Source organism: Lepidochelys kempii, chromosome 2 (assembly GCF_965140285.1).
Source record: "Lepidochelys kempii isolate rLepKem1 chromosome 2, rLepKem1.hap1, whole genome shotgun sequence".
Lineage (NCBI taxonomy): Eukaryota > Metazoa > Chordata > Testudines > Cheloniidae > Lepidochelys > Lepidochelys kempii.
Window position 1 is genome coordinate 249,574,189 of NC_136381.1, and position 21,390 is coordinate 249,595,578.

At 41.0% G+C, this 21,390-nt stretch overlaps 1 protein-coding gene across 3 annotated transcripts in view; it reads left to right on the forward strand.

The window, feature by feature from the left end:
* NCAPG2 (non-SMC condensin II complex subunit G2) overlaps nt 1–6,105 on the forward strand; it is a 116,736-nt gene extending 110,631 nt beyond the window's left edge. For all 3 annotated transcript variants that reach the window (XM_073334541.2, XM_073334542.2, XM_073334543.2), the window contains one exon: nt 5,657–6,105. In XM_073334541.2, coding sequence (XP_073190642.2) covers nt 5,657–5,708 — 52 coding nt within the window. In that variant the 3' untranslated portion in view covers nt 5,709–6,105. The remainder of the gene's footprint in view (nt 1–5,656) is intronic.
* The last annotated feature ends 15,285 nt before the right edge of the window (nt 6,106–21,390 follow it).

Here is a 21,390-nt window from a genome sequence, read left to right on the forward strand (position 1 = left end):
AGAAATAAAATGTAATATATTCAAAACCTCCGCCTCACCTAATTATAATCTCTTCAGAGTTCTCGGGATAACAAATATAAGTTATAGCCACTGATGACATGCATAAATTTGTAGTATGGTTCCAACAATTTTTGTTAGGAATTGGTAGACAAATTGGACAGTCAGTTTCCTGTGGTTGCAGCAGGGAGGCATTGATACATATCTGTTTCGTGTGTTCTGGTTTGTTTGTTTTTTAAAGCACATTGGTTTAGTGGTGGGAAAAGATGGTAAAAAAGAATCTAAGACAGCCTATGGAAGAAAATTTGTGAGATGGAAATTAGGAATGCTAAAATGGAATTTGAAGAGCAAACAGCAACAACTAGTTTTTAAAAAAAGATATTTTTAAGATATTCATAGAAGAAGAATTAGTAAGTCCACTGGACTATCAGGGAATAAAGAGAACAATCAAAGAAGATAAAGAACGTTTCAGGGAAGCTAAATTATTCCTTTGTATCAGTCTTCATCCTTGAGAATGTGGAGGATGGGGAAGACATCTTCTATTTTCCAGTAATAAAGTTGAGGTACTGTCAGAAAATAAGGTGTCAAAGGAGAAGGTGCTGGAATAATCTGATATATTAAAAAGCCAACAAGTCACTAAGACCTGATCATATACACCCTAAAATTCTGAAAGAACTTAAAAATGAAGTAACTGAGCTATTAACAAAGAATGCAATCATTCATTTAAATCTGCTTCTATCCCAAAGAATTGAACAGTAGCAAATGTATCTTTCTTTTAAAAATGTGCCCTGCGATTCTGGAAATTACAGACCAGCAAGCCTTACTTTTTGTATTGGTTGAAATGATGGTAGTAATAGAATTATAAAATACCTAAATGATCATTGTTATGATAGTGACAAACCAGTATGGCTTCTGCAAAGGAAAATGGTGCCTCACTAATCTTACAGTATGTCAACAAAATAAGGAGAACTAGTTGGTATAATTTACTTGGACTTTCAAAAAATGTATGATAGCTCAGATTCCGTAGTTAATTCTTGTGGTTCTTGGGCAATAGGTAAAGTACTATAATGGAAACAAAAAAAGAGTAGGAAGAATAGGCATGAGTAGCAGACAGCACCTATTTAGTGTACTTAATCCTTCTCTACACATAAGCACACTATGGATTATTTGAAAGCTTTTTACATCTACTTTAATATGAGGTCTGGTCTGCAGCTGTTACCACAGGGCTCTGCAGAAAACAATTTCTGGACTGATAACTGCTGTGATTGTCCCTCCCTTGCCAGATTTAAATGTGGTCGTCTTGGCCATGTCAACAAATGTTTTGATGCCAGATTTCTAGACTGGACTGAAGAAGCTATGTGTTCCATCATAATCAAGTGCACCTCTCAAAAATCTCCCCATTTGTTCTTTACCAACATCTGCTATTTTCAGTGGAGACTCTTGTACATCTGGTGTTACGTGCAGTCCAGTAGATATGTTGATAAGCACCTCTGAATGTGATTCAGGGTCAAATGGGTTTGTCATATTTTTGATGACATGGTTGATGAGAGCTATAACATGCACTTCATCCCTCTTCAGTGCAGAGGCAAGGACTTGTTTGTGAACTTTGTATTCATTACTTCTCTCTCTCATTTTGCATATTCATAATATTAAGCTGTGTCATCTCTAACAGTAATACTGACCTGTGCATAAGTGTCACTGAACTAACAAGCAGGTTTCTAAAATATTTCAAACACTAGTATTGCATGCATAGGCAATTACAAATTAAAACGTTCTATCAGGCATACTAGATACTACACTGTATGTACGAAAGGTTACAGGTAGAGAAGCATTACATTAGGAATTCACATACATGTATATCTACCCACTACGCAGTACAAACTATGGGCAGACTGATCTGGTCAGCAAATTTTAATTGAAAATGCATAAAACCATGGTCATTGGTGAGGTACTTTGACAAATAAAAATATGCAGTGTGAAACATTGCATGTTAGTATATTGCAAAATCTTATTTGCTATTTTTGTCACATGCTAAACAGCTTCATTTCTGAAAAAGAAATATTTGCCTATGCAAAACCAATACAAATCTTTTAATACATTGTCATTTGGAAGCTTTGACCAATAAACACCACATTAAGATATTTAAACTGACTACAGTTCTTGCTGTTTAAGTTACAGTCATGTTGCAGTGATTCTGGAACCGTGCAAAAAATGACACTTTCTCATTTTGGATACCATTGTTTCATATCACCTACAGGCTTATGACACCACTTGACGGCACCACTTGACAGCACCACATCATACCTCATTTAAACATACATAAAATAAGCTTTCAAATGATAGTTGGGTGTTGTGTATAGGGTGGCTACATTAAATTCCAAAAATATGGCCCTTTTTGAAGAATTGCCATACATCTATAAATGGTCAATTTTCATCATGCTTGAAAAGTGGTTAACACTGGGGTCCCATAAAGTTCTATATTAGTACCAATGTTAAATTTAGTAAAGATCTGGAAAAGGGGAATGAGCAGTGAGGTGGCAAAACTTTCAAATTACACAATTCATTTAGTCAAAACTGCAGAAAACACTAAGGAATTACAGTGAAACTAACAAAGTTAGATAAATAGGCAACATGATTATAGATGATGATCAGTATGGATACATGTAAAGTAATGCACATTCAAAGGACTAATATGAACAACTCACGCATTGCTGCATTGTAAATTAACTATAACATGCAGAAAAGTGGTCTGGGTGTTCTTGGACAACTCTGTGAACACTACCTCTGCTCTATAAACAGCTGCAGTCAAAAAGTGAACAGAACATTAGGATGCCTTACAGAATGGAAAGTGCTATACGAATTAAATAATGACAAATAAATGGCACATCTTCACCTGGAATACTGTTTTCAATTCTGGTGATGTTTTTTTTTGTTTTGTTATAAATTAGAAACATGGAAAAACTTTTATATGAAGAGAAGTAAAAGATTAGGACTGTTTAGAGAGACAGATGGGGTGACATGATCTGATACACCAAATTGTATGTGGTAGGGAGACTGTCCTGTTTATGCTTTTTTTGTAATGTACAAACAAGGGAAAATTTAATGAATTTCAGAGGCAGAGAATTTAAATGTCATAAAAAGAAATACTTTTTCACAAAACACAATTATACTGTGACAAGTTCCACATGCTATCACTGAGCGCTTAGCAGAGTTTAAGAAAAGATTACAGATTGTTAAAGATAGTAAGAACATCCACAGCTTCATTATATAGGATTATTTTTTGTAAAAGAACTTGGAAGAATATACAAACTCGTGTTTCAGGGCATAATCCACTATCTGTAAAAGGTTTAGGAAGAAATTTCCCAGTGGGCTGGTTATATTCCATTATTGCCCACTTCTATTGATGGGTTCTTGCACCATCCTTAAAAGCTTTTGGTACAGGATGCTGGATGATAATGGACCACAAGTCTGCTACCATATGGCAATTCACATGTTCTGTTAGGTGCCTCACTGTGTGCTGTAATGACTCAAATGCAATTATATTTTGATTGCAGCGTGCCTTATTTTGGTAAACAGCAATTTTCTTTTAATTATTACATCTTTCTCATTCTGTTTGGCCAGAGGAAAACTTGTAGTCAAAATTGTTTGCATATTAGTCCACAGCTCATTACGTGGTCTGATAATGTACTAATTTCTATATGCTAACATCAACTGTAATAAATTTACTCTTCTCAAAGCTTAATTTGTTACTTTTTACATCTGTTTACATTATTTTAAAATGTCAGCCCTTTGGGAATTAGTTTATCCCTGGTGGATGTAGTCTGGGAACTGATTAAATTTCCAAGGGACTTTGCATGCTGCCCCAACCTTTTAAATTTGGGCATCGGGCACCAGGAAACATCTGTATGTGGTAGCACAGTAAGAAATATGTAGAGGTCTTCTATACTGGAGTACCTCAGGTGCTGCCCTTAAATCAGAAATTAGTTCACTACACCAGAAGTACACATTTTTCTAATTACTAGAATCTAGTCTTCTCTGCTCAACTGAACTAGCAGTTTCAGTTGACAGTTAAAAGCGAATATTATGGATTTTCCCAATGAACAAATAAGCTATGAAATATTATGATATAATTTATAATATATATAATCATCTTTGCTTAGTATGTTTAGCATTTCAGTCTATGGGCACCAAAATTAAATCTATTTAACTTTTATGCTGAAACATTTAATGTTTTCCTCACGTTATCATATAGATGTCTTTCCAAACCCTTCATTGCTCTGTCAGTGAAGTGCTAATTAAAGAGAACTTGCAAATAGTTTCTCACTATTTGTATAGGATTCCCTGCAGCATACTCAAAATAATAAAGGTAAAGAGCATTTAGTACAACTGACTTTAAATTTACCTTGTTTTTTCCTCTTTTGGGTGCCTCACAGTCATTCTGAGTTCTATTATGGTTGGACAACCATTAGCTTAGGGCATGATGAGTCTCTCAGTGAAGGGACATCTCAGTTTAATGATCTAAAGCCAAACAAAATATTAAATAAAATTACTGAATTATTCCTTGTATGTTTGCTCTTTGGGCACCTGGAACAATACTTAAGTTAGTGACTAGCACTGCTAATATAGGGCATCCTTAGAATCTTACAAATAACTAACGTTGCAAATATTGAACAAATGATGCATGGAAAATAAAGCTGACAGTTTGTCACAATATGAATTCAAGCATCGAAAAATCAAATCTACAAAGATTAATGTTGCATTAGTGTTTGGCGATAGGGCAGATGCCCTGACTGTGGTTTCTGAGGACAGTTTAAGGCCAGGTGAGTGTGTGAAGTTCTGTGGGAGAGTGCAACTGCAGAGGCAATGTTGGATGAGGAATGCAAGGAAATAGAGAGTGATCAATTAAAAGCTTGGGGATAGCAGTTATCTTTTTTGAGATTGCATAAGAATTCCAGTGTGTGCAGAGGTGGGAATGTTGCTAAGGATACTACGCATGGGGCTGAAGTGACAGATGGGTGGCTATTAGTACTAAGGATAAAGATGCAGGAAGATCAGCACTAGGGAAAACAAATACCGGAGGAAGAGGAGAATGCAGAAATTATACGGATTGGCGGGGAATGGGGAAAATGAGTGAGCATAAGAGGAGGAGGTAGGGGAGTGGAGAGCAGAGATGAGAAGGGGAAATGAGGAAAGGGCAAGACTGGACTTCAGAGGATTAATGCTGTGTATGTGATAGTAAGATGGCAGAGGTAGAAAAGGGCAGTAAATCAAATATTCAGAGAAGTAAATGAACAGTGTTTTAAGTATGAAGAAGGTTAAATATTAAACAGTAACAATACAGCATGATCATATTTAAAGCTTGTCAAAACAGAAAAGATTCAGGCTTTTATTCAAACTTTTTTTGTCAATTTTGAAATTAAAGATTTGACTCTCCGTAGCTATACTGTAGTCTATAATCATTCAAAGAGGTGAATGGAAATGCTGAGCAAGATTGTTCCTCTTAAATGTAATCAAACACAACAACTTCTTTAATTCCTTAAACTAATGGTGTGTAACTTCTCAAAGAAATAAGGGAGTAGCTATTTATTGAAAAGCAAATAGGCAAACGTGTTTCTTTTGCACGTTTTATTCAGCTGCTCACTGATTTCTCTGGTTTCAGAACCGTATATGAATCATCGATGAAAATTTTGGATGACATCTTGAATCCTTGACTGTACCGCTGCCTTCAAGTCATGAAAAGTAGAAAGAAGGAAGATGTATTGTTTTTTATAAAGCAAAGGAATATGGTACCTTGAAAAACATATTTAATATAATAGTGAATTGTACCTTATTGGAATGCTTGTATTATGCTAGCTTATGCTTTGTACATACATACATAATTGAAAGTCTTAGCAAGCAAATGAATAACTTTTAAAAACAAATCAGTTTTATATTCCTTTCATATTTAAAACAATTGTGCAGAAACTTTTAAAGTATGCAGAAATGTTTTGTACATACATAGATAACGTATTATTAAAGATTTTGGAATGGCTATGAGGAAGGTCTTGTAGGTATATTCCAAGTATTTCATGTGAAATAAAATCAATACCTTTTATATATTTTTTTTAATAAAGAGAATTAATAAAATGACTGAACTATCCCTTTGAATAGCATTTTCTTGAACCCTTTGACATTGAATGACATGGGTTTACCTAAAAGGTAAGGCATGAGCACTTAGGGAAAATAGCAACTGCTTCTGAATAGCAAAAAGCATTCTACATGGCATACTTACCAGTCCAAATGGAAATGTTTTTTCTATCTGGTCTCAGCAGAGAAGTGTCTCTCCAATGCAGGCTTCCATCTATGTTTTGGATTATATGTAGCACCTAAAAAATCAATGCCTGACAGTTCAGTTAAAGTACTTTAGCAGTCATTTCAGCGTTCCACCCTCCAATAGGTAATCGTTGCAGTTTCAGGGGTGAAGGGGAAACCAACTTCCACTCAAAAGATTTCTTCCTGGATTTCTTGTGCTACCAGTTAGCTAATGTCATGCCATCTCCTAGAGTATTGGCTCATTTGACTAGAGCACGAACAGCTTCCGCAAACTTCCTAGCACAAGTACCTATTTAAGACATTCAAAACAGTAGCCTGGTCATCAGTTTGCATTTTGGTGCTCATTATGCCATTTTCTGTCAGTCAAGAAACTATGCCAGTTTTTGACAGGTTGTTCTATAAATCGCTGTTCAGGTAGACTCCAAGCCTGCCTTTACTTTAATCTGCTTGTGAGTCACTTACAGTGGAATGGACATATGTAACCAGCTGAAGAAAACGGTTACCTAGCTTTCCACAACTGTCGTTCTTAAAGATGTTGCATGTGTCCATGCCATGACCCAACTGCCTTCCCCTTTCTTTTGGAGTATGTCCAGTAAGAAGGAACTGAGTGGGGGCGGCTCCACACTCTTACACCAGTGTGCAGTGGCACAGAGTGACAGAAGGCACTCAAGATGCCCTGAAGGGTACCACTAAGGGAAAAAGTTCTCTAATAACTGTCTACAAGGTATGCACATACTTACATTGGAATGGAAAGGTAGGTAACTATTTTTTCCTTACACAACTTTGCTAACAGTACCCAGTCCATTCCTAAGCACAATTGTCAGAGAATATTATGTCACATATGTTCACAAAACAAATTGTTTTAGTGTCTCTGCTAGCGTTTTTGGTTGCAATTATGTCTGCAAGAAGAGTTTCCAAAACCTTTGCTCTTGGGAGGCATGAGTTTTGATGAGTCTTCCCACAGAGACAAGATTATTCTTCACAGTCAAGCGTTCTTGGACAGAAACACTTCTTTCCATGCATCACAGCAAATTATTCTTCCTGTTTTACCCAAAACTGCGACACCTGAAAAGATTGGGGCACATACCGATTGTGAGAAGAACTGTTTTTCTTTTTAAAACTAAAGACTTCGGGAAAATCTCCATTTCTATTCACTTACTTTCATCCAGAGTATCTGTGCCTAAAAGCATGCAAATCCTCCATAAGCAAGTGGGTCAAACTTTGCATCAGCAAAGCCTACACAAATGTGGATAAATGAATCCTAGAAGCGATCAGAGTCCCTTCAGCACTCTATCCAGGATGCTGCTGTAGACAAAGTGAATTGGCCACCATAGGAAAATCAGTAAAGCTGCCAACTGTCTATTAACTCATAAAATACTACATTTCTTGACCTTCATTTCTCTGCTTAAGCATCTGTGAGCAAGCAGGTGTTCCAAATCATGATCCCCCTAAATACTCATTATACAAATATTTCATGAATGCAAAAATCAGAGAGATTGAATTGCCTCCTATTACTAGAGGTGATCCTTTTTCATTAGTAAGTTGGCCTTGGCATGAATCAGACAGCATGTGGGCTCCAATATCTTTAAGGATACATGGAAATGTATGTCTAAGAGGCTTCCTTTGTGTGATATCCTTTACTTTCGGCTTCTGCCATCTTATGGACTTGAGCACTGTTCAAATGAGGTAGAGGCGTTGAGCGTGTGATCCCACCTGGAGATATGGAGATATGTGGTGGGAGTGGGGCTGAGGGGTTCAGCATGTGATGGGGGCTCAGGCCTGAGGCGGGGGTTGGTCTGCAGGGGTAAGGGCTCTGGCTAGGGTGGGGGGTCTGGGGTGGGGCTGAGGATGAGGGGTTCAGGGCTGAGGCAGAGCATTGGGGTGAGGGCTCCAGCTGATTTAGTTCGGGTTGGTCCTGCTTTGAGCAGGGGGTTGGACTAGAACTAGACAACCTCCTGTGGCCTCTTCCAACCCTAATCTATGACTCTATGGGGGTAGGGGCTCTGGGGTGGGGCCAGGGATGAGAAGTTTGGGGTGCAGGATGTTCTGGGGCTGGGGCCATAGGCCTCCTCGCCAGCAGCAGATCCAGGGATGCGGCCAGAGGACTCCCCCCAGTCCTTTCCCTGCCAGCAGCAGCTCTGGGGGAGATGTGCCTCTCCCTGCCAGCTGCAGCTCCGGGGCCGGGGGAGAGGCCTGCAGCAGCCCTGCACGCCCCAACTTGCTGCCCTCCCTGTCCACTTCCTACCTTTGTCCTCTCCAGGTCCCTGTGGATGTGCACCTACACTGCCCTTTATAGCCACACAGCTAAGGGGGAACTTAGGTCAGATCTGGGTTACCTGACGTGAGGTAGGACTGGGAAAAAGCAGGCACAGGAATGATCACAGCCACTGGTGAATGCTTTGAGCAGCCGTACCACTGCTACCGCATGTAAGAGCCAGTCTGCTTCCTCCTCCAACCAATGAAGTGATGTAACCAGTCAGGCAGCATACTACAGACCAGCTACCCTCTTTAGATTGCACAGAGACTGGTTCTACTGCAGGATCTGATCCTTGACCGTCCCCCACTTCAAGGGTGCCTCCTTGGGGCTGTTTTCCAGGTACTTCTAAGGGAATTCTCACAATATGGCCAACCTGTGGATGTTCTCTATCAGTTCTCAAAACCACTCATCTGGCGTAGTCTTCCTAGTCTCTCCTAACTTGCTGATAGTTGGGGATGTGGTAGACCAAGTGCTTTTCCTGTCTGCGAACTGTTATGAGTGGCAGTAGTAGGTTGGAGCAGGTGGGGTGTGAAAGATGGGGTGGATCCTCAGGGACACAGGCAGCTATAACCTGAAGGCCAATGGGTTTACCCGTTCTATAATCTTGAAAGGGCCCAGGTATTTGTAGTTGAGTTTGGTGGATAGGCAACTTGATTTAAGGTTCTGAGCAGAGAGCCACGCCTTGTCCCCTACAGTCAGACTGGGGCAGCTTGATGCTCTTGGTCCCCATTGGTGTTTGTTGGTTTCTTTGGCAGATTGCAAGAATTCTTTGAATTCCTGGTGTACCTGGTATAGGTGGGAAACTGAATCCACAGCAGCGAGTACTGGGGTGGAAGTGGGGATGAAAGCCATAATTTGCAAAGAATGGACTATTTGGGTCAAGGCATGGGTTGCATTGTTCTATGCAAATTTGGCATAGAATAGCAGGGGAGCCAGTTGTCCTGCTGGCAACTCAAAAAGCAGCCAAGATACTTTTCCAGATCGACCCTCTCTGTTTGCCCATTAGTCTGTGGTGATAGGCAGTTGAAGTAAGGGACTTGATGCCAAGGAATGTGAAAAATTCCTGCCAGTACCAGGAAATGAACTGGGATCCCAGTCAGATATAATGCCTGTCAGTAACTTGTGGTAGAAGACATTTTCCAGGACAAGCTGAGCAGTCTCCCATGTGGTAGGAACAGTACAGCATGGGATTAAAGGTGCCTGATGACAACTAGGATTCTTCTTCAAATAGATGCAGCCGTGTATTCCATGTAGGTGTCTGGACGCCTAGCACACCAAACCCAGAGAATTCTGCCTAACTCTACCTGTAAGGCGGGTGCTCATGCCTCATGGCTGTCACCCTTCTTCTTCGAGTGATTGCTCATATCGATTCTGTCATAAATATAAAGGGAAGGATCCCTCCTGGCCTTTAAAATCCCTCCTGGCTAGAGGAAAAATCCTCTCACCTGTAAAGGGTTAAGAAGCTAAAGGTAACCTCGCTGGCACCTGACCAAAATGACCAATGAGGAGACCAGATACTGTCAAAAGCTGGGAGGAGGGAGAGAAACAAAGGGTCTGTGTCAGTCGGTATGCTGCTTTTGCCGGGGATAGAACAGGAATGGAGTCTTAGAACTTTTAGTAAGTAATCTAGCTAGGTATGTGTTAGATTATGATTTCTTTAAATGGCTGAGAAAAGAACTGTGCTGAATAGAATGACTATTTCTATCAGTGTGTCTTTTCTGTAACTTAAGGTTTTGCCTAGAGGGATTCTCTATGTTTTGAATCTAATTACCCTGTAAGGTATCTACCATCCTGATTTTACAGAGGTGATTCCTTTACTTCTATTTACTTCTATTTCTATGAAAAGTCTTCTTGTAAGAAAACTGAATGCTTTTTCATTGTTCTCAGATCCAAGGGTTTGGGTCTGTGGTCACCTATGCAAATTGGTGAGGATTTTTACCAAACCTTTCCCAGGAAGTGGGGTGCAAGGGTTGGGAGGATTTTGGGGGGAAAGACGTGTCCAAACTACGTTTCCCAGTAAACCCAGTTAGAGTTTGGTGGTGGCAGTGGATATTCCAAGGACAAAGGATAAAATTAATTTGTACCTTGGGGAAGTTTTAACCTAAGCTGGTGAAAGTAAGCTGTCAAGGTTCCTCCCCCACTCTGAACTCTAGGGTACAGATGTGGGGACCTGCATGAAAAACCTCCTAAGCTTATCTTTACCAGCTTAGGTCAAAACTTCCCCAAGGTACAAAATATTACACCCGTTATCCTTGGACTGGCCGCTACCACCACCAAACTAATACTGGTTACTGGGGAAGAGCTGTTTGGACGCGTCCTTCCCCCCAAAATACTTCCCCAAAACCTTGCACCCCACTTCCTGGACAAGGTTGGGTAAAAAGCCTCACCAATTTGCCTAGGTGACTACAGACCCAGACCCTTGGATCTTAAGAACAATGAACAATCCTCCCAACACTTGCACCCCCCCTTTCCTGGGAAATGTTGGATAAAAAGCCTCACCAATTTGCATAGGTGACCACAGACCCAAACCCTTGGATCTGAGAACAATGAAAAAGCATTCAGTGTTTTACAAGAAGACTTTTAATAAAAAATAGAAGTAAATAGAAATAAAGAAATCCCCCCTGTAAAATCAGGATGGTAGATATCTTACAGGGTAATTAGATTCAAAAACATAGAGAACCCCTCTAGGCAAAACCTTAAGTTACAAAAAAGATACACAGACAGAAATAGTTATTCTATTCAGCACAATTCTTTTCTCAGCCATTTAAAGAAATCATAATCTAACACATACCTAGCTAGATTACTTACTAAAACTTCTAAGACTCCATTCCTGTTCTGTCCCTGGCAAGAGCAGCATCCAGACAGACACAGACCCTTTGTTTCTCTCCCTCCTCCCAGCTTTTGAAAGTATCTTGTCTCCTCATTGGTCATTTTGGTCAGGTGCCAGCAAGGTTACCTTTAGCTTCTTAACCCTTTACAGGTGAGAGGAGCTTTCCCCTGGCCAGGAGGGATTTCAAAGGGGTTTACCCTTCCCTTTATATTTATGACATAAGCTTAGGAGGTTTTCATGCAAGTCCCCACATCTGTACCCTAGAGTTCAGAGTGGGGAAGGAACCTTGACAGGATGTCTGCTTGGTCCCTCATAATCTGAAGCATCTGTATGCATGCATAATCTGCGCCGCATGCTCTCGCTCATTGGAAGCTTTCCTGCTCTCCATGTCCATGTCTAACTTCTTGGACAATGAAATCCTCCACGCTCTCAGCTCTGTGTCAGCTGGCCCAGAGGTGTTCATTATCTCGGTGAACATATCCTCCTGTGTTCTTTTCTCCTCCTTCTAATCACTGAAAGTCTGCTTTCAGGTGTTGATGACATGATGGACACATTTCCAGCCGTCAGTCAGGGGAAAAAATAAAGGAGCCATTGTACATGAATAAAAATGTTTCCATAGCAAGGCCATTTTCATAAAATAAAAACCCTTATTACACTAGGTGCAAGCCATAACATAATCAGAATTGGTAACCTTTCACTGTGCTGTTTTGCTGCTCCGGCCATAGTGAGTATGCCCCCCTGGGTCATGGGTGACTGCACTTTTAATGAAGTTTATGGCAGGCTCATGTCGGGCACACAGGTAGCTAGTCATACAATGGCCCTTCTCCATAGCGCCATGGGAAGCTGTTTACAAATGGGATGGGGTGGGGAAGGAAGGTTTTCACTCCCAAATTGCGGAATCTCTCATGTGGGCCCCAGTCTGCTATCAGCCACTTTAAACTACTTGCCCACTCATCCCGAGCACAGGAAAGGCACATTAGCAGCTGTGTGGTTTGGCGAGCTGGAGTGTGTGTGTGGGAGGGGGTCTACATGCCCTTTTTTTTTTCCAATGTAAGAGCACTTTTAATGAAAACTTCCCCCATTTCCCCTAGGTGACCCTATCAGTCTCCTGAGGGTAACAGAGGCAGAAAGGGAGGAGATGCTGCAAGCATCTGAGTATAGACCTGGTCCTTATGCTGCTATTCTGTGTACCGGAATGATGCCAGCAGAATTAATTCAGGAGTTGCATGGAAAAGTGTCCTACCATGGTGGAAGAAATAAGACTGCCTTGCCCAGAAACCTTCTGCAAAGGATTGCAGAGTTACCTCCATGAAAGTTTCCTAGAGATATCCCTGGAGGGTTCCCAGAATCTCCCAGTCACCATAAACAGTCTTTTCCAGGAACCACCCTCTGCGTAGCTGGAGTGGCCTCTTGTAAACAGAGAACCACAGCACCTTGCTTTTTCTTCACAGTAAACATGCAATACCACCAAATGTGTGTGTCTGCTAAAGTTTAACTGGACTTTCATTTTAAATGGATACTCACCAGAGGAGCCTTCCCCGGCATCACAGTCAGCCACCATGATGTCCTGTGACCCAGAGAGCTCCAGGGTTAAAAATATTTCCTGGCTCTTGGGGAGAATGGATCCACTGCTGTCTCCCATTCTCTTCCGCCTTCTTTTCCTCATGCACCATATCATCCTCCCTGTTGTCCCTAGACCCTCACACCTGTGAGGTGTCCATGTTGCTTGTGGGGGTGCTGGTAGGGTCACTCCCGAGAATAGCATGCAGCTCGTTGTAGAACCAGCATGTGCGGAGTTCAGCACCAGAATGACTGCTCACCTTCTTTGCCTTCTGGAATGCTTGGCGAAATTCTTTTATTTTCACACTGCACTGATGCGTGTCCCTCGTGTAGCCCTTCTCGATTCCATGAGCGAACTTTGCATAAATGTCAGGGTTTCTTCTGCTGGATGGGAGCTCTACCTGCACAGACTCTTCTCCCCACACAGCGATGAGATCCACCATCTCCTGTGCAGACCATGCTGGAGCGTGATTGGGGCGTGTAGTCTCCATGATCAGCTGTGCTCAACCTGCCACCCTCCCAATGCTGATCAAACAGGAAATCGGAAATCAAAAGTTCCCAGGACTTTTGCAGGGGAGGGGCTGTTTCCTGCATACCTGGCTGCAGTGCAGCAGAATTGAGTGATTTCCAGAGTGGTCACAGATGAACATTGTGGGACACCACCTGGAGGCCAATTAAGTCGAATTACACAATGCTGCGTCTGCACTACCTCGCAATCGGTCCATGAAGATCAAACTAAGTGCTACGCCTCTAGCAGAGGTGGATTACAGCAGTCGACATCAGAAGTGATTTAGGGCAATGTAAAGGACCCAGTAGTGTAGGCATATACATGAACAGGTCGACTTAAGGCAGCTTCCTTCGACCTAACTCCGTAGTGTAGACCAGACCTTAGAACAACGTTATACAATAATGGCCTGATTTTCAGAGGTGCTGAGTACCCAGGAACTTCAGTGGGAATTGTGGGTCCTCAGCCCATCTTAAAATCAGGTCATAAGAAATTCAAGAGTCCTGTATGAGTAGTTTCCTTGCTTAATGTGGAATTGGAGCATCATCTATTATACAGAGCAGAAGAGTTCATAGAACATCTGTCATTCTCTCCTGTTCTGTTCTCCGCCACAACAGAGGAGTCCCTTGGGAGACCAAATAAAACACTTTTGTTTAGTCTCTTGTGCTGTGCAAGAACATTCTGAACTATATCAAGGGTAACAAACATATTTTAAGCTGAAGATTCAGAATGGAAAAGGAACACCCTGACTTTTCCTTTATCATTCAGCTTTTAATAGTCTTTCCATGCCCTCTGCTTTTGCCTGACTCAACATTACAAGGACACAGTGTAGTCTTTAATATAGTCCAAGTAATTTTTCCACTTCCAGCTGTCACTGACACAAACTTTTCCTGTATTCTTTTTGGGTGCAACATAGATCTAGATAACCTTCCTCTAAGAGAGATGCACATGTGCAGACACACAAGCAGCCTTGTACTCTGGAATATGAGACCAAGCTAAACAAGACTGTCTAACTTTGTCTTAATTTAGAAATTTTTTGTACAGTTTTTATTACTCAATATTCATAATGACCAATGGCAACAAGAAACAACTCATAACACTCTACTGCCAATGAACTGCACTCAATTGTTCTGACTGAATTGTGACCTCATTTGTGAAGTCTCTGTTGACACTGTTGTTGGATTCTACATTCCCCCACTTTTATTCAGAGAGAAATTTTATAAATTAATAGTGAGTACTCCAGCCAGGAAAAAACAGTAAGCATTGTGTTTATTTTTTTCACTAAAGCTAGTTTGTGCTACAGGCAATAGTTACATACAGTGCACAGATAGAAAAGGAGTACTTGTGGCACCTTAGAGACTAACAAATTTATTTGAGCATAAGCTTTCATGAACTACAGCTCTCTTCATCGGATGCATGCAGTGGAAAATACAGTGGGGAGATTTTATATACACAGAGAACATGAAACAATGGGTGTTACCATGCACACTGTAACGAGAGGGATCAGGTAAGGTGAGCTAGTACCAGCAGGAGAGGAAAAAAACAACAACTTTTGATTCAAAAGAATCTGAACTTAAGCACAATGAAGCACATTGCACTAGAAGTGGAATAGGTAGTGTTATGCACTCAAAGAAGCAGCTTGTATCATTGATTTTCTTGTGTCCCACTTTTGGGCCTTTGAGCTTATACTTCAGTGTAGACTAAACATTTTTATTAGGGTGGTCTCTTAATGAATAGAAGTTGTCTGATCTGAAAAACACTGTTCTTCTGTTCACTGGGTCAACCGTGGCATTTTGTTGTTCTTGTTGTACTTGTTGTGTCCACATATCTATTCAGGGGACACCATCACAGGGCCTACTCACATCAGCCACACTATCAGAGGCTCGTTCACCTGCGCATCTACCAATGTGATATATGCCATCATGTGCCAGCAATGCCCCTCTGCCATGTACATTGGCCAAACTGGACAGTCGCTATGTAAAAGAATAAATGGACGCAAATCAGACGTCAAGAATTATAACATTCAAAAAACCAGTGGGAGAGCACTTCAATCTCTCTGGTCACTCAATTACAGACCTAAATGTGGTAATTTTTAAAAACAGAATTGTCTTTCAGTTTAAAAAAAAATACCCAGAAAGAATGTTGCCTGGATTCAGTTGTATAAGGGACATTAAAATACCTTCTATTCCTAAAAGGGTAGAAGGAAGTTATGAGATTTAGATGAGTAGCATAAAATGATGATTTATCTAAAGCAAGATAAAGAATTGTCTTAAAATGATCTGTATCTCCAATGAAAAGCAAAAGATAGTTGGAAATTAAAGAAAAGTGTTCTGACTACCCCGAGAGAAAGCTCTGTTAATGTTGCTTCATTCATTATCTATTCTATTATACATAGGAGATACTGCTATAATGCTCTTATAGTTTTCAGAACAATTAATTCCTAGACCCTTGTAAGACAAAGTGATTTAATTAGCTGAAGGACTGTTCTTTCAAGATCACAAAGTACACTAAATTCATTCATTCTTTAATTCAGTTGCAGGAGGAGTAGGTTGTATCAGAGGATTGGTAATGGGATATAAGAGCGACTCAGCCAGGGCCAAATTTTAGTTATTTTGGTGCTTAGCTATGAAGATAGGTACCTAATGGGATTTTGAAAAGCACCTTGATGCCTTACTCCCATAAACATCCTACCCATTCTCTTTCATGTATCTTTTTGTGTGGGAGGTAGGGAAAGAGAAATACTTCAAAAAAATCTCTTATGTGACTCAATTATTCCTCTTTTTCTGTCTCTCTTACTCATTACTTTTCTCTTTCTCTCTTTTAATCTTTTAGAAAATGAAACACATTTAAAAGTGCAGTGCCTCCTGTTTTAACAATAATAACCTCTTTAAATCTCTCACTGACACACACTAGTTTGGCTTCCAGCTTCATCCTATTTTCACACGAGATTGATATGCAGTGATTTCAGCAATATGTGTATGTCAGTAGCACTGGTGGGATACTGTGATTAGTTTCAGAGTAACAGCCGTGTTAGTCTGTATTCGCAAAAAGAAAAGGAGTACTTGTGGCACCTTAGAGACTAACCAATTTATTTGAGCATAAGCTTTCGTGAGCTACAGCTCACTTCATCGGATGCATACTGTGGAAAGTGTAGAAGATCTTATTATATACACACATGGTTTTAGTCCCTGTTTTCATTGGAACTATCCCCTTCCACACTGAGCCTTACATACCTCTTCTTAGTCCAAAGTTCTCAAAAGTGGCCACTGAGTTTGGCCCCAAACTGGACACCTTGGGTCTGACTTCCAGAGGTTCTGAGCATCCACAGATACTCATTGTAGGGGTCATGGCTGGAGAGCTTCTATGTCTGCCGCATGCCTGGCTACTACATCAGTCCCTTTCATTCAAAGGCAACCTGTGTAAGATAGAGCAATGGCAAGGCTGCTCTATCTTGTGCTGGGGACAGAGGATTGTGTCTGCCATGCACAGGATCAGGAAAAAATGCCACCTTTGCCCTCTCACCAATGAGATTTATATGTAGTGCAGCTCCAATAGTCTTGTTAATCTGTGCCAGTATCTCCACAAGGACTATGTGAATAATTCAGATACAATCCTCAATTCCCCCAAATCACAGTGGTTTGGGTTCTGCCCAGACCTGTGAGCAAAAGCCTACATTAAGAAAAGCTACCCTGCCCATGGCTAATCTAGCATAAGGGATTATGAAAATTTTTCAACACAACCCAAACCTCCATACAAACTAAGAAAGCTTGGTCTGGTACCAAACCCTGGAGAATGTGTGTCGCCTCCAAATCAGCTCAAAATATCACTTACAAACACTCACATAAGCAGATGCTGAAGTCTTCAGTTAATGTAAGTCTCATTTGTCGTTTTCAGTTAACATAAATCTCATCTATTGCTGTTCTCACAGCTCTCACTGCATTTCAGCTCTCAGGCCCTGACCACTCCATTTTAAGCTCCTTTCCAACAGCTCTGCTCTGGCAACACAAAATTATTATTATCATCCAGCTGCAGCATAGGGAATCAAATAGCAGCTTGCAGCCCATCAGTCATCACTAAAATCAGGCTACTTTTTTACATTGCCCTATCACTCATGTAGTCCTGGAGGAGTTTTTTGTGTCTCCATCTTCATTTCCCTCCTCTATTCCTGGAAGTACTTAGTGTAAACCTTTTAGCACAGTGTAATGCAAACATTGTTACAAACTGTATAGTAGAAAATACTATACTAGTTTATACTAGTTAAAAACAGCAATAAAATCAAACAGGAAGTTAACCCCTACCAGGATTTTTTCCACGGTTTCTATAAAATCTTCCAGATTAAATTGCTGCTGCCTCATGAGAATAATCCTAAATGTTCTCCCACAAAGTGTAAACACAATTCTCTTATTCTAACTGCATTGTGCTGTGAAAGCATTCATTTAGGGTTGTTAATAGTGTGATACATTAACTGTGGTAAATCTTTTATTTTTTCCCGGTGTTTTCCCATTCATAAGAAATTCCCAAACCTCCAAGGACTATTTGTAGTGGTGGCTTAGTCAGCCTCTCACAACACTATGAATATACCCTAGTGTCAAATGCGCTGCATTATGCATTGATAGAAACTGCTGTATATTTTGTACTCACATGATGACAACAGCTGATAGCCTATTGGCCTTAATCCTGCAAATATTTAAGCTAATTCTCAACTTTAACCCATTGAAATCAATGGGAATATTCACATGCTGAAAATCGAGCACACACATACATGTTCACAGGATTGGGACCATAGTGTCCATCATCCAAAGATCTCAAAGTGCTCTACAAGGTTGACAAACATGCAGAAATCATATAGTCTGTCACCCAAATTCAGCTACCTTTGGAGTGAATGGCAAAAGCCTTTAAACTGCACACAGTAACGCTACAAAATAAAGAACTGTAAAGAGAGAGGGCCAGATCCTCTGATGGTATAAACTGATGAAACTCCATTGATTTCAGTGGAGCTACTCCTGTTTACAACAAAAAAGATCTGGCCCAATAATTAAGTGAACTGTACTTTATTTAAATGAAATTAGTAATTTTAAATAAAGAGCAACTACCCAATAGAATTTAGATAAGAAAAGTTACCAGGCCCTACTGTTGGGAAGAGCATCATGTGCTTTTAATGACTACCAGTAAACAAGGCCCGTGTTTTACCTCTCATCTGTAATAAGTGCCATTAGTCCCCTAATGCTGCAAACACTTACTGTGACACAGAGTGCTTACTAGTGTGAGTAATCCCATTTCAGGATCAAACTCTTTGTTATTAACTATTTTGAAATTTAAAAATTATTTTTTGACATTTTATTTTTAGCTTTTAAAATATCTGTGTATAATAAATAAACAATATTAATTGTTGTAACCAGAAAAAACATGTTTTTTCTCCCTTTTCAATATATGTATGTAGAAATAAGTTGCAGATTATCATAGGAGCAGCTCTTTTTTGACCTTAAAAGCTATTACAGCCAGGAACAGACACAAACATTCAACAATTCCTAAAAGTTAGCACAATCATTAACATTTTCAATTAAAAATCCCTTAAATCTTTAAATTTTCTACTGACAATAACATGAATATAAACAAAATTATATACAACTTGTCTATCTTGATTAAAAAAGTGTCCTGGACAGGTGCTCTGTTTGCCAGAGTCTCTCTGAGGACTCACAACTCCAGGGTCACTTGGCTCAAACTACATCTGCTAGAGCAGTCTATATGGGTCACTTCTGACCTAGAGCAAATGCTAACAACCAGACTGCAGCTGAAGAAATCATCACTTGTCAGTACTCCCTCAAACAGGCACTATATTCCGGGATCTCAAAGAAGGCTTCAACAATATCAACACCAACAACCTTGAGACCGATGCCTTCGTCACTGACTACATCAGCTGTGGCCCCAGCAGATTAACAAATCCTTCAGCCCCTTTTAATGTAAACATTTGTTTTACATACTGTGTGGAAGAAAATAGATTACCCCAGCATCCACGAGACCAAAGAGTGACACTGCAAAGCAAAACCAAATACAGCACAAACATAGCTACAAGCACCTTGTGGGTCTATCCCACAAAGAGGACTCTAAAACACCACTCTTCCAGAGATAAAACTCCCAACCTAGTATGGAGCTCAGCCACCAGCACAGATGGCCAAGCCCAGCCAGGGTCTGAGTTATACCCCGACAGGGGAACCTGAAACATCCTCCACACTGAAGCAACAGCCTGCACTTCCACTACCAGCACTGGAGGCGCCCCATCCTATGGCCCATGCTTCAGTACCTTTGCCAACCTACTTGCTTTCACTGATGTTGAGTAGAGATCCCTCCCCCATACCTTTTCAGCGTGACCCCAGGGAAGGTGCCAGAGGCCGCCCATTCCAGGCCCCACCTCAAGCAGGATGGGAGTGGCACTGGGCCAGCCAACCTCAACCTTTACAACATGCAGCCTTGGTCACACTGGGGACCATCATCACGTATGTCATAATGTCAGATCCCACCTCCCCCATGTCAAAGAAGAGAAGAACTGGCTCCTCAGTGACATCTTTAGCCAGGCCACTCATTCAAGAGTCGGATGTCAAACTCCAGGAGCAGGTAACAATGGAGGGACAGCAGCAACCTCAATCTCCACTGAAAGAATCATTGTTGTCAGATAAGGCAGTGCACTGGCCCTGGCACCGGCAGTTGATGACTTCAAAGCTTTCTAGGCCCTCCTGTCCCAGAGTGTAGAGACACTGGGCCCTGAAACCACAGTAATCCGAGAAAAGTTCCACAAGGTCTTTGACATACTGAGCTTTATAATGCTGGCCAGGATCACCCTCCCACTCAACGAGGGCATGTATGAACTGGCAAGGAACTATGGCACACCCCAGTCACTCTGCCTTCCCACATCTAAATGAGTAGAAAAGAGATACCAGGTGTGTCTAGGGTATCCGATGGTGTCCTCTGTGCAAGAAAAGTACAGGTCCACAAAAAGTGCCCCCAAGGAAAAGGGACCTGTACCTCTTTGGGTGCAAAGTATGTTCCTCAGCATTGTGAACTACTAGGGCCTGTTTAGAAAATGTAGCTTCCTCACCTGAGAAAAAGTAATTCCCTTACTGTCCAAAATTCCTCAGAAGAATAGGTAGGAATTGAAAGAGACAGTAAAAGAGGGCCAGATGGTGTCCGGAATAGCATTGCAAGTGACCATGAATGCATCACATGTGGTCGCAAGTCAATGACCAGAGCTATCATGAGGAGCTCTTCATGGCTGCTGGCATCACACATTCCAAAGGAGGGGCAAACCACCACAGAGGACCTGCCCTTTGATGGAGCTCTTTATCAGCAGAACAGATTAAGTGCTCCATTTGCTCATCCTTAAGGACCTATACACTGAAAGGTATATAAACACCAACCTCAAAGACAGAGGAGACTACCCCTTTCCAGATTGGGTGGCAAGAGTACCTGCAAGTAAAAGTTCCCTAATACTCCAGGAGACATTTCTCCTCCTTTTCCTCTTCCATCACACACCTGGCACCATCTCAGAGGCAGCAGATTTGGTGGGAGTGTCAGGAGTCAAATTGTAACCAATCTAAAGTCTGCTACCATCTTCAGGCACCATCTTACCCCTTTTCACTAGACTAGCTCCACTGTCACATCAAACAAATGGGTGCTGGACATCATTGCCCAGGGCAACTATATTCATGTCCACCTCCTATCTCCCCCTTTCCAAATCCCTCTTTAGGGACTTCTCACAAGATCCTATTACAGAAAGAAGTGGCCTTATTGCTTCTTTTATGATCCATAGAAGAGGTACCTCAGGAATAAAGAAGAGGCTTTTACTCCTGAATTCCAAAGGAAAAAGGGTTTTTTCATCCTATCCTAGATCTGAGGAGACTGAACAAATACATATGCTGCCGCAGATTCATGATG